At 36.2% G+C, this 11,282-nt stretch overlaps 1 protein-coding gene across 1 annotated transcript; it reads right to left on the reverse strand.

Moving 5' to 3' along the window:
* Window positions 1-8,872: 8,872 nt before the first annotated feature.
* Window positions 8,873-10,024, reverse strand: LOC118487282 (secreted RxLR effector protein 161-like). The gene has a single exon (XM_035983979.1). The coding sequence runs from the start codon at window positions 10,020-10,022 to the stop codon at window positions 9,231-9,233; it is 792 nt and encodes a 263-aa protein (XP_035839872.1). The 5' UTR covers window positions 10,023-10,024; the 3' UTR covers window positions 8,873-9,230.
* Between the last annotated feature and the right edge of the window lie 1,258 nt (window positions 10,025-11,282).

The raw sequence follows: 11,282 nt of genomic DNA on the forward strand, positions 1-11,282 counted from the left end.
GCACGCCCCCGTGGTCACCTTCTGTAAGTTCTCGTTACTGGCACTATGAACACGGGGCCGTGCTCACCCAGCACGAGGCCGTGGCCAGACGCCCAGTAACACCAAAACCTTGTTTTTAAACACCTTTTTACACATTCAATCAACCTAAAACTTATTTTTGGGACACATCGAGAACAATGTGTAATTTAAGTGTGGGGGGATGCTAAAACCTTGAATTTTGCAAGTCCTAATAACAAGCCTTACACAAAACTCTATTGGAACCGCTAATCTATTTTATTTGTCTTGGTTTAATTTGGGAATAATAAGTTCTAAAAAGGTTATATTTTTACAAATTTACAACCGATAGCGTCATGATAAAAAGAACTAACATAAGAAAATTACAAAATGGTATGACAAATCTAGTTAAAATTGGATTATATATACTTGATCACATTATAAACCCATTCCCACAAAACGTGAGTTTTGAGCCTTTATTGAGAATACAAGCATACATCTTTAAACTAAATGCTCATCTTTCGTTTCTTGTGTGAATAGTCGCTTGGTTCTTACGACTCTTGAACCTGCCACGACAATACATTCCCGGTCCTTACCAACTTAAACCCAAGTAAGTAAATGATGGAGGCATTAGGACTAACCCATTTTTCTTTCAACACCATTATTTTTCATTTTTTTTATCACCTACTCAAAAATCCCCCTAGTTAACCCCTTTGAGCCTAAACCTTTTCGTTTCTAAACCCACAAAACAAACACCCTTTATCCACCGAAACCTTTTTCTTTTAAACCCTTTATTTTAGTAAAAAGCTCGGTTTTCTCGTGACGTTCTTTATCAAAAAAAATGAAGTATAGCAATAAACAAACAAGTTCCTCAAATAAACATTGTTTGAAAATGCTTAGTTGAATAAAAAGTCACAAAAACAAAAAGCTTTACGATGACTGACGCTTTTTACGCTTTTAGCCCTTTTTACTAACCACTAACCATAAACCACCTACCTTTAACCCAACCCTAACCCTTCACCAAGTCCTCTTGATATTTACAAAGGTTTATAGTTAAAAAGGAGAAGGATTGATTGCTTGGCAAGCATATGGTAGAAGTAAGTTCCATGCCGGTCTCGAGTGTTTCAAAAAAATACATCTTCGGCCGACTGTTGATTGATCTCCCGTGAGGTATGTGAACTTGCATATAAATGGAATTTTAAAGAGGCATGTTATGCCCAAATAAGTAATTTCTCTTATGAAACGTTCTAAATAAATCATAACGAATAGGATTGTAAATAGTATAAAAATAAAACCCAATAAAGATCTTGGATTCCCGACACTCAAGACAAGCCCAAAACTTCTCTTCTACCCATTCCATTTGGGTGTGTAAGCCACATAATAAAGAGTTTTGCTTGAGGATAAGCAAAGATTCAAGTGTGGGGGTATTTGATGTGAGTAAAATGCAACATATAAATTACATCAAATGAGGCATAAAACTAACCCTTTTTTAGTACTAATGTTGGAAAAGTGTACTTTTGTCTTCCTTTTGTATTTTCAAGACCAAATGAGCTTTAATGAACAAAAGGAAAAAATATGCAGCAAAAACTAACATAAATACAAAGAAAAGGAATAAATGTGGCATGCCCGACCCAGAGCCGTCCCCAAAAACTCTCGAAAAAATTTAGGCCTCGGGCGACGAAAAGAATTGGGCCCAAAATTATGGTTAAGGTAAATGAATTAAAAAAATTAAAACTTAGTGATGGAGCAAAGACTTGAACTTAAGACCTTTACATTATTTTGAGATGCTTTTTTCCGCTACACCACCAATACTCTTTAACATAATAAATAGATGAACATACTAAATATATAATGTAATAAATATATATATACAAACTTATAAAGACTTTTCGGGCCCTTTGAAATTTTGGGCCTCGAGCGTCGGCACGGGTTTGCCGGCCCCAGAGCCGGCCCTGGCCCGACCCCTCGACAACATCTTCCCAAGCAAAAACAAGAAACAGAGGGCTGACCACGGCCCGTGCCCAGCGGACACGGGGGCGTAGTTAGGTGTCTGCAGAAAATGACAAAGTTGTAGGAGTGTTTATTCCTAGCACGGGGGCATGCCCAGCTCAGCACGGGGCGTGGTCAACGCTAAGATTCGCAGAATCTTGCAAATCTTGAAGGTACAGATATGCTTCTGCACACGCGGTCGTGCCCAGCGAACACGGGGGCGTGTGGAGCCTAATGCGGACTATTGCAATTAATGAAGAAAGAGAAAGATGATGGCCACGGGGTCGTGCCCAGCGGACACAAGGCCATGGCCGGGCTTCTGTTCCGGCTATAAATAGGGGTGTTTGGTTCACTTCAAAGGTATCCCTTGGCAAACCACCTCTGTCCCACTTCACCACCACTCTACCACCACTACAACACCCACATCCACCACCATCATCCATCATCCACCTTAGAGTGTGTGTAGTAGTCTCGGGATCCAAGATTGATAGTAAGAGTTCTTGTCAATCAAAGGCCATGTTTGGCTAAGTCTCTTACATCACTTGGTGAAGATAAGCATTTAATGTAATACTTTTGATTTTTAATCTTTTCGCACTTTTCATTTGATTTTGTATTAATGACTTTAATAACTAGTTTCTTATGTTGAAGGTGAAACTTCTTTATCAATTGCCCGTGGTGTCTTTGCATTACTTTACTGTCTATATAAAGTAAAAGATTTTCACCATTCATATCTCTACGGTCTATATAGAGATATGTTGGCTACCTGGTCGGGGGTTAAGGGAATGGTTTAGTAAGGTTCTTGCCTTGTTCAGTGTATAGATCCTACAAGAACTTGGGTCAAGCTTACTAGGACCTCCTTCAATACCCACTGGTATTGGATGGCGGGGGTGCGAATGACTTGATCCCCTCATATGTAAACTACTATTAATACATTAACCTGGCTACTTGGGATTGTATCCCTACTGACTCAAACCACTTAGCCGAGGGTAACGTCGCCTTCAAAAGAGGGGCCTACCACTTTAGGCATTAATAACTTAATTAATTATCTTTCAATATTCCGACCCTTTGGGATTGTATCCTTGCTGACTCAAACCACTGGGTTGAGGGTAACGTCACCTTCAAAAGAAGGGCCTACTACTATAACTAAGATAATCTCTTAAAAAGTGCAAAAGTGCAGAAATCATCAAAGGTTACATTAAAGGCGAGTCGGATCCAAGTAATTCATCTTGTCTATCTGTTTTAATTTTATTTTTATTTTCAGCATTTTAGTTTTTATTTTTCATGTTTAAAACATTTTCTAAAAATTTTGATTTGACTAAACGTTGAGGATAAACCGGTACTAAAAGCTCTTGTATCCTTGGACGACCTCGGTATCTTACCAAAGCTATACTACGCTCATGATGGGTGCACTTGCCCATATGTGTGTTTAGTGTTAGTAGAATATCGTGTTTTATAAATTTAAAACTTGACTAATGTGTAAAACTGACTTAAAATATTAATGAAAATATATTACACTTGACACGCATCAGCGATCTATGATTCTCAACAACTAAGGCTTAGGCACGATCGTGCCCCAACCATACACAATTGTGCCTTAGCTAGACACTGTCGTGCCTCGGCTAGAAAGTCACAATATATAATTTTGTTCATATAACATACTATACATTGTTAGTTATTTATTAATAGGTATATATAATAATACTTACTATATTATATAAAAATTATTATATATACAATGGAAATGTTTGTTAGGCTTGTGAGCCTGGTCAAACCCAATATAAGAAGTATGAGCTCGTTTATGAAGCAAACCTTAATTTAGCCTTAAAATCGACCTTATCAAATATCAAACTCAATTTAAGCTTTTAATGAACTGATATCGAGTAACTCATTAGTAGGTTAACTCGTTAACCCCTAGGCATGCCTAGTATAAGGTTTCATGTATCTCATACGTTTGTCTAAACACTTGTATTAGGCATGTCACAAAAGCATGGAACAATATTCAATTCTAGTATACACTCATGTTCCGGGTGCGTAAAAATTATGAATGTAAAAAATGATTTAAACACGACATAGAAATATTTTATGAAATTAATTGTTAACCATTAGTTGGGAATTATGTTTAAAAAATGGTTAGGCTCAAGAGCCTTTTGGTGTATCAAGCTACGAAACAAACTTTAATTTAGCCTCAAACTTGATCTCACTTATGACCGTCTCAAATTGAGTTTTTAGTAGTAATTCACGAGCAACTTGACTAGTTAACACCCTAGACATGCCAGCTATAAGGTTTCATATGTTTCATACATTTATGTAAACACTTAAGCCCGTCACAAGAAGCATGATATAATATTTAATTCTAGTATATACTCATGATCCTAGTGAATACGCGTGTTTTACGGAAAAAGAAGTTTATGAATTTAATGAATAATATAAAATAAATATTGGTTGAAATTTATAAAACCAGGGTTACAGCTATGTTGATTGAAATTTAATGAATAATATAAAAATAATATGATAGAAATATTGATTGAAATTTATAAATCAGGGTTACAACTATGTTAGCCTCACACAACTACATATTCAATTATATGTTTCAAAATTTTATTATTTGTTGTAATTTAGGTGTCAAATAAATTAAACTTTAATTCGTTATGAACTCATAAAATTTAATTCCTTATGAACTCAATTTTTTTTTTTTTTACTTTTTCAAGACTGTTAACATTAATATGGAATTACATTTAAAAAAGGATGTGAATTTACTTGTATTATATAAATAACTTATGAGTATTGGAAGTTTTATAAATGCTTATTAATTGTTTTTCATACTTTTCATAATGTGAGTGTAAATTTAATAAAACTTGATGATTTTACATAGAAACTTAATTCTTTTTTATTTTCAATTAAGTTAGAAAGTTTTATGTATTAAATTCATACGATGTTTTACGGAAAAAAATTATAAATTTAATGAATATTATAAATAGAATATGATAAAAGTATCAATTGAAATTTATAAAAATAGGGTTACAGCTATGTTGGCCTCACACAACTACATATTCAATTATACGCTTCAAGATTTATTTATTTATTTTTTTTATTTAAGTGTTACGTTAATTAAAATTTAATTAGTTATGAACTTATAGATAGTTTTACCTTTTATAGATTGTTAACATTAATATGGAATTATATTTAAAAAAGGATGTGAATCTTACAGGTGTTATAAAAATAACTTATAAGTATCGGAAGTTTTATAAATTCGTATTAACTGTTTTTCATACTTTTCATAATGTGAGTGTAAATTTAATATAACTTATTGGTTTTACATATAAACTTAATTCTTTTTAATTTTAAATTAAGTTAGAATGTTTTATGTATTAAATTTGTTAATAAAAATGATGTAGAAGTTATTATATTCATGTACCAAGACGTCACTTGCACTTTACTCATACACATATGAATATTATAGACATGACTACCTAATGATAGACCTAAGGGTGTGAACGAGCTGAGATGAGCTAGCTCGTATAATTATTATCATCTACTAGTTATTTTATTTATGCAGAATGTTAATATTTTTTTATAAACATACTTTATAATTACATATATAACACAATATATTAATTTTGCCATTATTTATATATTAATAGCTAGTTTGCCATATATATTTATTACACTAAATAAATGTTATTATATTTATAAAAACAAAAGGCTCATCAGCTTGCGAGCCTAGTCAAACTCAGTAGATGAAGCTCGGTCTTGTTTATAAAATGAGTTTGAATTCAATCTCGAGTTCGACGGCTTTTAGGTTCAACGTAAATCAATGTTGCAGCGAGCTTGACTCGTTTACACTCTAGACATGCCATGCCTATCGTAAGGCTTCATGTATTTCATATATTATTTGAGTAAAATTTTATTTAGCCCGTCATAGAAAGCATGAAACAATTTTTAATTCAAATACACACTCATGATTCAGGTGAATATGCGTTTTTACGAAAAAAGATTGTAAATCTCAAAAATGATATAAACAAAAATCCTTTTCAATAATGTGTATGAATTTAATAAAACTTTAGTTATGAACTCATTGATTTTTATATTAACTTTATTGATTTTAAACTTGAAAATATCATATTGTCAACATTAATATAAGATTATATTTTTTAAAACATCATGAATATTATTTTTATAGCATGTCTAAAGATCTTATTACATTTATTACAATAAAATTACACAATTTTATATGTTCATAGTTGTCCCAAGGTTGTTTGATAAGTAATCTTGCTTATCAAAAAGTTATTGCATGCATTGTATTCAAAACTACTAATGCATTTTTTTCAAAAGTACTAAGCTTTATGTATCTCTCAAATAACACCCGTGAAAATAACCTCCACTCGCGCTTTACGCATGTGAATATCACAAACATGCCTTTACAAGCCTTCCGGCTGAATGCGTGCTTGTAACGCTCCAATGGAGCGCGTCTTGAGATTGACGCCTGAATACCCCAAATAACCTTTATAAATAGGGCTTCATAGCTCTGATTCTCAATCACAGTTGTGTAATACACCCCTTCTCTCTTTCTCTCTCTACACACACTATTTTCCACATCTCTCTTAGTATACCCTTGGTGAGTTTTCTATATTTTCATAGATATTCACCGTTAAAAAAATCTCCGGCTTCGGCGCCGATCAATTCTCTGCTAAACTTTATTTCACTTTGAACTTTGATTTTTTCTCTCAATATCTATATGTGAGTGTAACGCCTCTAGTGTTTCATCGGTGTACGGAAAGCTATACTTGACGGTGGTTAACAAGGAAATTGTTGAAACACTTGAAAGTTAACTAGCTTTTTTTTTGGAATGGCGGCTATTTTATTCAAAAGTTAACTAGCTGCAATTAAATTCATATAGAAGTTATTTTCTTAAACATTTCTCCATTTGTGTGTAATCCATGCACACGGCCATCAGTTTTTTTTCTGTGTCGTTCTATTTTTTTTAATTTAAGTTCGCCATTAACAAAAAGTTTTTTTTTTGGTGTAATTTTCAAATGATGGATTAGGGAAATTCTCATTAGTTTAAAAAAATCGACTTATGGTTTTTTATATAACTTTTTTGATTGTGTATTTGTGTTTTTGCTTAAATTTGAAATTATACATCAGACAGGTGATGTCGACTGAGTTGTGCAATGAATTTCTATTACTAGTGCTTCAGTTTTTAGATGAGGAGAAGTATAAGGAAACTTTACACAGGTAATCTTTTGTCAATTCTTTAAGTTGCTAGTTATTGTTATTTTTAGCTTAATTTCATGTTGGAATATGTTGCGAATTGTAACAATTTTGTTGGATTTTGTGAATCGATTTAGGTTGGAATCTGAATCTGGAGCGTTTTGTAACGTGGACTATATCGGGGAGCTTGTTACTAATGGAGATTGGGATGTGTTGGAGAATTACTTAGCCGGTTTCATAAACGTTAATGGCAATCATCATTCCGTCAAAATGTTATTTGAAATTCGTAAACAAAGATACATAGAGGCATTGAATGCGTAAGATGAAGGATATCCGTGGTATATATTTTAGTTTTATTTTATGAACCCGGTTCATATTAAATATGTGTTTATTTTGTCACAAGGATTTAGTCAAAACATTTTTGACAAAAGAGTGCATCTAGAAATAGGTTATTCAAAATAAACTTTAACTAGTTAAAAAAAATATATACACATTTTGGCAACGGAAGCGAATGTAACAAAATTAACATAAACACTTTTATACCAAGGATTACCCGTAATGGAACAAGGTCACCAACATGCAAACACGAAATAGAACATCAACCATAGGGGGTTTAGATATACCTTCGGTTAGTAAATAACCGGTTGAGACACCGAGGTTCAACGATCGAATGCTAGTTACACGAGCGAGAGATACGCGAATGTGAGCCGGGTCTCGGCGGTGGTGGCCGGCGGCGGGCGGCGGCGACCGGCGGAGAGCGGCGGAGAGCGGCGGCGGCGGGCGGTGGTGACCGGTTTGGGTGTGTGAGTTGAGAGAGGTTTTTAATCTTCTCTTGCATCTTCCACCAAATACAAGACCCACTTATATAGAACATGGACATTCATGTATGTTAGCCAAGTGTCAATCATGCAAAATTGCATGTAATTCTATTGGCCAAAAAGGGTGGCAAAGTTGCATGTATTTCTATTGGCCAAAAAGGGTGGCAAGTGACAAGTGGCGGTGGGTGAGAATACCCGTGTCACCCGGCCCATGTACCCGTCTCTCCGTTCAATACCCGCGTATCGTTCGTAATTACCAGTTATTAGTTAAGTGGATTTTTAGTTCGTTGACCACGGTGTAACTCTTACGGGTCAAGACCCGGTCGACAGCGTTGACTTATCGAACCGGACATAAATATCCAACAGCTCCCACTTGGACGGTCTCTCATAAGATCTCAACGCAGACTGCCAGCGGTGCTCTAGCTACACATGGCTGCCCCCAACAGGTCATGACACTTTAAAGTCACTAACCAAGGTATCTTCCCTTTAGCAATGGCTTGCTACTTGAAGACAATAGACTTATGGCAATCGTTGTCATCTATCCCTTCTGTAAAAGACATCAATTGAACAATGAGACATGGATCAGATTCAATCTCATATGGCGTTCAATCATTATCGTTCTCGTTCAAGAATCAAAGTGGTCCAATCAAACACACAGTAAGTTTGGGTAAGGCCTTACACTTCACCAGTTTGAATCAACGAGGGCGCCCAGATGTCTAACTGTTACATATAATGTAAGAGTACAGAATCCCATCTTGACTACATACAACTCCCACTGAACTTCAGAACCACTCCCAACCAATGCCTTTATGACTGGCAGTTACGCGACAGCGATTGACACTGATCAAAGAATAGTCTTTAGTAAACGGAAGTTCTAGTATGTATCTCAGGTCAGAGGATACTAAATGAGTATGCCCAAATCAAAACATCTTATGACTAAGATCCATGAAGATGATTTGATGCGAGTTACATCCAGCATCATTCATAATGAAGCCTGTGAATTTGGAAGTCAATTCCTTGAGTCCAAAATCAGAATAGTCTTAATTCAGAGTCGTTCCCACGAGTCTGATCGACTACGGATAATTTAGAATACAAGATTCACGGATTAAACGTATCAAAATCGAACACAGTTGTAGGATTCAAGAATTGCATTTAACTAGTAAATCAAAATGAATACAGGAATACAACTGTTTGATGTTCGTACATCCAAATACTAAATCAAAACATTTCACTAGCTAATCTAAGCCCAATAGCATCCATATGACGGTCATGTTTCTCTTGAGTCATTGGCTTAGTAAATGGGTCAGCTAAGTTTTGATCTGTGTCAATTTTGCTTATAACGATGTCTCCACGTTCCACAATCTCACGTATGTAGTGAAATTTTCTCAAAATGTGCTTGGCTTTGTGATGTGATCTAGGCTCCTTGGCTTGAGCAATAGCACCTGTGTTATCACAAAATATCTGGATGGGTTTCATGATACTTGGAACCACATCGAGATCGGTTATGAACTTCTTCATCCAAGCAGCTTCCTTTGCGGCATCTGATGCGGCAATGTACTCAGATTCCGTGGTAGAATCAGCTACAACACTCTGCTTGGAGCTTTTCCATGAGACAGCTCCTCCGTTGAGAGTGAACACGAAACCCGTTTGTGAGCGAGAGGTATCTCGATCAGTTTGAAAACTAGCATCAGTGTAACATTTTACTGTGAGCTCCTCATTGACTCCTCCAAATATCAAGAACATATCTTTTGTCCTTCTCAAGTACTTAAGGATGTTCTTAACTGCAGTCCAGTGGGCAACCCCAGGGTTCTGCTGGTAACGGCTGGTCATGCTCAAAGCATACGAGACGTCTGGTCGAGTACATACCATAGCATACATGATAGAACCAATCGCTGAAGCATATGGAACTCCTTCCATTTGCTTTATCTCTCGGTCCTCAGAGGGAGCTTGCGATTTGTCCAAAACGGTTCCTTTAGTCATTGGAACACCTCCTTTCTTGGAGTTTTCCATCTTGAAGCGTTTCATTACTTGATCTATGTATGTGCTCTGAGTTAGCCCAAGAAGTCGCTTAGATCTATTCCTATAGATCTTGATTCCTAGAATGTAAGCAGCTTCTCCAAGATCCTTCATTGCAAAACAAGATCCCAACCAATGTTTAATTTCCTTAAGCATGGGGATGTTGTTTCCAATGATCAATATATCATCCACATACAAGATGAGAAATGATATAGCACTCCCACTAGCCTTTCTGTAAACACAAGGTTCATCTTCGTTCTTGACAAAGCCAAACTCTTTGACTTTCTGGTCAAAACGAAGATTCCAGCTCCGAGATGCTTGCTTGAGTCCATAAATGGACTTGTTTAGCTTGCATACCCTATTAGGATATTTTGGATCGATAAAACCGTCAGGTTGAACCATATAAACATCTTCGGAAAGATGTCCATTAAGAAAGGCGGTCTTAACATCCATTTGCCAAATTTCGTAATCATAGTACGCAGCTATGGCAAGTAATATCCTGATCGATTTGATCATAGCAACGGGTGAGAAGGTTTCATCATAGTCAATACCTTGAGTTTGAGTGAAACCTTTCGCTACTAGCCGTGCTTTATAGGTTTGTATATTTCCATGCATGTCAGTTTTTCTCTTGAAAACCCATTTGCTCCCTACTGCCCGAGATTCGGGGGGTAGCTCAACCAAGTCCCAGACTTGATTGTCACGCATGGATTGCATCTCGGCTTTCATGGCCTCTAGCCATTTCGCAGAATCTGGATTAGAAATAGCAGATTTGTAACTAGTAGGCTCGTCATCAGACTCGGCTACTGTCAGGACTTCAGAACCCTCAACATGCCAAAGGTATCTATCGGGTTCTTTACGAGTCCTGATGCTCCTGCGAAGGCTTGTGTTCGGGTCCGATTCGGTATCAACAATTTGTTGTGGTTCAGACGTTCCGACCTCGTCAACGGTTGCTTGTAGTCCTTGGACTTCTTCAAGATCTACTAAGTTACTTCCAGTTCCTCGACTAAGAAGTTCATCTTCAAGGAACCTTTTAGCCTTCCTTTTGATGGAAATCGTATTTGCATCAGGATGGTAGAAGTAATAACCGCATTGGTTATGGTATCCGACGAAAACAACCTTTTCGCCTCGAGGGTCGAGCTTGTCATCAGAGTCACTTGTGATGTAAGCATCACACCCCCATACTCTTAGGTAACTCAAATTCGGCTTATGCCCATGCCATATCTCATATGGAGTTTTGTTTACCTTTTTGGTCGG

The sequence above is a fragment of the Helianthus annuus genome, chromosome 15, assembly GCF_002127325.2.
Source record: "Helianthus annuus cultivar XRQ/B chromosome 15, HanXRQr2.0-SUNRISE, whole genome shotgun sequence".
Taxonomy (NCBI): Eukaryota; Viridiplantae; Streptophyta; class Magnoliopsida; order Asterales; family Asteraceae; genus Helianthus; species Helianthus annuus.

Coding starts and splice junctions, on each gene's coding strand:
- LOC118487282 (XM_035983979.1), bottom strand. CDS start 10,022: ATGGAAAACTCCAAGAAAGGAGGTGTTCCAATGACTAAAGGAACCGTT.